The sequence below is a fragment of the Macrobrachium rosenbergii genome, chromosome 20 (genome assembly GCF_040412425.1).
Source record: "Macrobrachium rosenbergii isolate ZJJX-2024 chromosome 20, ASM4041242v1, whole genome shotgun sequence".
Lineage (NCBI taxonomy): Eukaryota > Metazoa > Arthropoda > Malacostraca > Decapoda > Palaemonidae > Macrobrachium > Macrobrachium rosenbergii.
Window position 1 is genome coordinate 4173720 of NC_089760.1, and position 6400 is coordinate 4180119.

General features: G+C 38.9%; 1 protein-coding gene across 1 annotated transcript; it reads left to right on the top strand.

Annotated features, from left to right (window-relative positions):
• Nucleotides 1-5533: 5533 nt before the first annotated feature.
• LOC136848896 (uncharacterized) lies at nucleotides 5534-6007 on the top strand. The gene has a single exon (XM_067121717.1). The coding sequence runs from the start codon at nucleotides 5534-5536 to the stop codon at nucleotides 6005-6007; it is 474 nt and encodes a 157-aa protein (XP_066977818.1).
• Nucleotides 6008-6400: the final 393 nt, after the last annotated feature.

A 6400-nucleotide genomic window follows, 5' to 3' on the forward strand; every position in this document is an offset into this window, starting at 1 on the left:
GGTAGCATCATTTCCTTTGTTTTATGATATACTTTGAAAAATCACTCCATTCACGTAAGATTGCACGTGAAAAACATTAAATCTCCTTCCATACAAAGCGGTATAAGCATTTGATTACCGGGTAGCTTTTAGTTTCTGAGCGGGTTCTTGAAAATGAATTTAGAGTAAAGAGCTGAGCGATTTAATGTCTGTCTTCGCTGTCATCTCATTTATTACCAGATGCATTTTCCTCTCGCTGGAATTTTTTTCAAAACACTGATGTCATTCTCAGTGGCTTTTACTGTCAGTTCTCTTCTCTCGGCCTCGGGTAAGGATATTTTTACTTTCTGAAATTAAAAAATGCATTTAAACCCATATATATATATATAAATATATATATATGTGTGTGTGTGTGTGTGTGTGTGTGTGTGTGTGTGTGTGTGTGGCGCTCTTGTGGATGCCAATGGCTCCTTTTTCTGTAGATTGTCAAGAGATTGGTCTATTTTCCCACTATTGACCTGACATGCTAATTAGGTATACACTAGATACTGTCGGCTGTGAAAGGCGGTTTGGCAGCTTCCTGAGGCCAGAATTAGGGTCTCCATGTGATCCGCAACATCTTTACAGAATACAAGGTGCATGAATCAGTCTTAGAAATGATCGCTGTGAGCATCTTTTACTAAATTTAGATTATTTTTCACCAGAATGAAGAAAGGACCAGCAATCTCATCCCAAAGACTTGTTAAGAACGAGAGCTTGAAAGGTAACACATGCAGTCACTCTTCAAAGGGAAAAGCATGGAATTTAAATATACACGCGCTCGCGCGCACACGATACATATATACATACACACACACATATATATATATATATATAATTTATATATATTGTGAAGTATGAATTTCGTACTTTGTAGATTTCACTAATTATTCGCATGTGTGCTTTTTATAGCATTATATATATATATATATATATATATATATATATATATATATATATATATATATATATATATAGATATATATATATATATATATATATATATATATATATATACATACATATACATATACACACACACACACACATACACACTGGAAGGTTGGGGCATCTAGAACGCCGAAGGTTCAGCAGGAATAGAAGAGGACACAGCCAGCGTAGCATCCTATATGTTTATTTGGCCAAAGTTTCGAGACTACACGTCTTATCATCTGGGCTGTAAAACAATACAAAGTATAATAATTACGAATATACTCAGTCAATAAACACTTACAAAAGTTAAAATAAATAAAACATGGAATTTATAAAATGTAAAAAAAATGGAATTTGGAAAAACTAATAATTTGAAAATTAAAAGAAAGCAGAACATCGAAATATTAAAAAGAGAAGAACCTTTAGTACCTAACTATTGGAGCTAAGAAATGAGTGGCTGTCTCAGCTCTCAGGAAGACGACGTCGTCTACAGTAGACTGCATATGAAACCGTGTGGAGCGAGAGTAGTCATTGGGTGCTTAGGCGGTAATATTAACATTATTTTGCAATGATCTCTTATATTACAGAATTCTTTAGCTTTTAATGACATCCTGTGCGGCGACTGACTCCAAGATGAGGATTAACTCTCACTCTGAGGAATCTCTTGATGGCTCCTAAATATTTCCCAAAATTTTACATTTAGGGCGAGCAAAACAGTGGACCACCAGAGACCGCATCAAAGTGGGAAGCTTATATCTTTAAAATAATGACCCGATGGTCTTAGAATTTCTTGAACGTAATCTGTTATCCAGAGCTGGGAGTGTATTGTGACGACTTTTGTAACATTAGTTTGAATTTATTCTTGTGTACAAAAGGAACGGAAGCTGCAGACAATAACGATTTTGGGACATTCGTTATGGACAGACGGGTTTGAAATGTGGAAGAGGCTATGGTGGCTATTAGAAATACACGTATATCTGGTGACAGCAGCTAAAGTCGGATTCATTTCCTCTGTCCACCCACGGGTGAGGATGGACAAATTTCCATGGGGAGCACGTGATTGGTTGATAATAAACGTTTCAGATATCGTTGACTTGTTGTGATAAATTTTAAACTATTTCCTCTGCAACATTAATGAATGTTTATATATACAAAGAACGCTCGCCCTTCTTATAGAGATTATAAGCATGCCGATTTGTATCGACAGTATACCAACACAAGCACATAAAAGCTCGTATCAAACAGTTACTCAGATTAAACGCAAAAGAACGGTGAGCGTTCAGTAATTATGATTTAGCTCACTAGTACCCAGTCTACACTCAGACCTCTGCTCACAAACCGGTCAGATTAGAAAGTTTTCATATTATGCAAACTTTATTCTATGTACAGTCACTGAATGCACATAAAGATAGCTTTGTTTTGATGAGAAAGTAATATCTACCGTACGTCCTTCAAGTGAAAAATTATTTTACTGGCCCTCTTTAAGCACATATTCATACCGCCCCGTTGGGGGTTAGAGCCGTCAGCGCACCTTTGTATAGGCATTACTTACGATTCTTTGCAGCGTCCCTTCGTCCGCTCGTTCTTCCATCTTACTGTTCACTCTCTCATGACAGTTGTTTCATAGTGGAACTGTGAGGTTTTCATCCCGTTGCGCCTTTAAAACATTTTTACTCTCAATTTCCCTTTCAGCGTTGGATGACCTCATAGCTTCCCAGCGCATGGCCTTTGGCCTATATTTTATATTCCATTCCATATCCATTTAATTTCAATCAAAATTATACTTTTTATTTTTATCTTTATTCACTCTATATAAGTGTCGTTCCAATGCCTAACAATGATATATGTGTATGTATATATATATATATATATATATATATATATATATATATATATATATATATATATATATATATATATATATATACATGTATCTAGGCTAGCGTTTTAGGCTGTATATGGGTCATCAGCATTCTAAGGGTAATGGAAACTCTGTGGGATTTACAAACTTTTGTTCAATAAGTTATTTGGCTAAATGGTCTCGAATTCCAGAAAAAAATATATAAATATGTAAGGTGTCCTAAAAAGAAAGCCACAATACCCATGCCATGTATTAACTGAAATGTCCCGCCTTGCAGCCAATATTTGCAGTGGCTGTTCCATTCACCTCTCCCAGGTTAACAGACAGCTCATAAACAACAATATTTATTGCTATTTCTAATATTAGCTTACTCATGTAATTTACGTGCAAGAAATGATTAAATGCCTTTTATTCGCACTCACATAGCCAGATGTCGTTTCATTAACCTACAGGGAGATGAAAATTAATTATCTAAAGCCCATATTTCTTTTGTGTTTGATCTGAGTAGATTGTTTGATACAAGCTCGTCTTTCGTGTGCATATAATTCTGTATTTTTATGATCTTAATGATGAGTTGGAGTTCTTTTTATACATAAGCATTCCGGTGAATTACTGTAGAAATAGTTTACATCTATATCACAGTAAGCCTGTGATATGGGAAACATTGATTTCAGCCAATCGAAAGCTACCTAGCTATGCGTATTGCCACATCTGTAGCTAAAACCTACGTTGGTGAGTCAACAGATGGAATGGAATACAGTAGACTACAGTAGATTGTACAGAAAATTCGGGAGAATAGCAAGGATATAGCATAGTGATTTCTGGAGTCTAACTGGAATTTTCATGTAAATGGGTTAATACTTTTATATATATATATATATATATATATATATATATATATATATATATATATATATATATATATATATATAAAATGTATGTTTATATTTATATACAGTATACTTATATTTATATATATATATATATATATATATATATATATATATATATATATATATATATATATATATATATATATGAGTATGTGTGTATGTGTAATTTAAAGAGAGTGATGGTAGGAAGAGAGAAGAGATGGATCACAGGGTAAGCGAAGGCATTAAGATTGCAGAGTGTGTTTAGAAGATTTGGAAGGACTTGGAGTGTTCATAGGAAGGCATAGTAGAAATGTATGAAGGGATTGTTGAGCCTGTTCTTCATGTGGCTGCTATGATACAGGTGAGTAAAGGATGCACATGTCTCCATGTGCATCCTTTATTTTGATATATATGAATATTTGTTTACCTTTCTCTTTGCATTTACTCTTGTAGAATAACCCTCATTATCCTCGAAGTTCTTGCCTCCCTAGTAAGGGAGGGGCCTAGAAAAGGTGGCCCAAACATTGCCTGCCCCCAACTGTCAGGACAGCTTACCACGGCTGGATGACTTCCCACTTGCGGTCGATTCCAACAAAGAAAGAAAAATCTCATCATCAGGACGTGGAACATACGTACCTTAATGGACAGAGATAATGTCAACAGACCAGAGAGAAGAACAGCACTCATCGCAAGGGAACTGGCAAGATACAACATTGACATTGCAGCATTTATTGAAGTGAAACTTACTGAGAAGGGTTCAGTCTCAGAGTCAGGCAGCAGATACACATTCTTCTGGAAAGGCAAGGCCCAGAATGAAGATAGAATCCACGGTGTTGGATTCATTATCAAGACCAGCCTCCTGAAACAGATCCCCGGGCTCCCTACTAGCATCAACGAGCGCTTAATGAAGATCCGCCTCCATCAGCAACAAGCGCTTTGTCAGCATCATTAACGCTTCCATCATGGCAAGTGTGGAGGAGATCAAAGAGCAGTTCTATACCAACTTGGACAACCTTATGTGCTCCATGCCAACTGATGACAAGCTTATCCTATTGGGCGATTTCAACGCCAGAGTTGGCAAAGACAGTGACCAAATAGAGAGGGGTGATAGGGAAGCACGGTGTTGGCAAGATGAACAGCAATGGCCTTCTATTGCTGAGTTAGTGCGCTGAGCACGACGTACTCATAACCAACACAACGTTCAGACTGGATGACAAGTATAAGACAACATGGATGCACCCTCAAACCAAACATTGGCATCTCATAGATTACATCATCATTTGCCGATGCGACTGCAGTGACTTTCTCATCACCAGGGCGATGCAGAGTGTAGATTGCAGGACAAACCACAGGCTTGTTTGAACTAAGCTCGACATTCTAATAGTCCCCCACCACCGCAAGCATTCCAAAACCATTAGAGCAAGTTTCAACACAGCAAGACTCCTGTCACCCAGTTATCAATGGGAGTTCCAAACCAGCCTGGATGAGAAATCCGAGACCTTGGGACCCCTATCTGGCTGTCCAAAAGAGAAGTGGCACCAGTTCAAGGAAGTGAGCACAGAGACTGCCAAGAATGTCCTTGGCCCAAAAGATAGGGTCCACCAAAACTGGTTTGATGAAAATGATGAAACCATACAAACCCTGCTGGAGAGAAAGAGAAAGGACTTCATAAACTGGCAAAACCACCCAATTGCCCAGCGCGTCGCGACAGATCCAAAGACTGTCAGGCCAGAGCCCAGAGGGAGCTCCATGCTATGCAAGATCGATGGTGGAAAAAGAACACTGAGGAAGTACAGCACTATGTAGATACCAACAACTCAAAAAAATGCTATTTTGTGCCATCAAGATGATCTACAACCCTTCCATGGGAGGAACAGCCCCTGTGCACTCTGCTGATGGCTCCACCACTATCAAGGACAAGGAAGGAAATAGTGCCAGGTGGGAGGAGCACTTCACCCAGCTGCTCAACCTGCCTTCCACAGTCGACCAAACAGCCATACAACATATACCTCAGGAACCTACACAAGGTGACCTTGACCTCCCTCCCACCAAGGAAGAAGTCAGGACTGCCATAAAACAAATGAACTGTGGCAAAGCACCAGGGAAAGATGGGATCCCTGCAGAGGTGTTCAAATCCCTTGTTACCTTAGCCTTAGGCGCATTCCATGATGTACTCTCGACCATCTGGGAGACAGAAGCCATGCCTGCAGACCTAAGAGATGCAACCACAGTGGCACCCTACAAGGACAAAGGGTTCAAATCAGACTGTGGTAACTACAGAGGAATTTTCCTACTCCCTCAGGAAGATCTTCCTCAATAGACTGATTGGAATCTCAGAAAGCGCCCTGCCTGAAGCCCAGTGCGGCTTTCACCCCGGACTCATTACCATTGACATGGTCTTTGCAGTACGTCAGATTCAGGAAAAATGCACCAAACAGATGGACCTGTATGCTGTGTTCATAGACCTGACCAAAGCATTTGACACTGTCAACAGGGATGCTCTTTGGACCATACTCACAAAGCTGGGATGCCCCTTAAAGTTCATTACTCTGATATGACTTCTCCATGAGAACATTTCTGACGGTGATATCACAAACACCTTTCAAATTACAAATGGAGTTAAGCAGGGCTGCATTCTTGTGCCCATGCTATTCAACTTGTTCTTCGTGCAGGTCCTACTACATACGGTGAAGGACCTCAAGCTGGGTATATA

Coding starts and splice junctions, on each gene's coding strand:
- LOC136848896 (XM_067121717.1), top strand. CDS start 5,534: ATGATCTACAACCCTTCCATGGGAGGAACAGCCCCTGTGCACTCTGCT.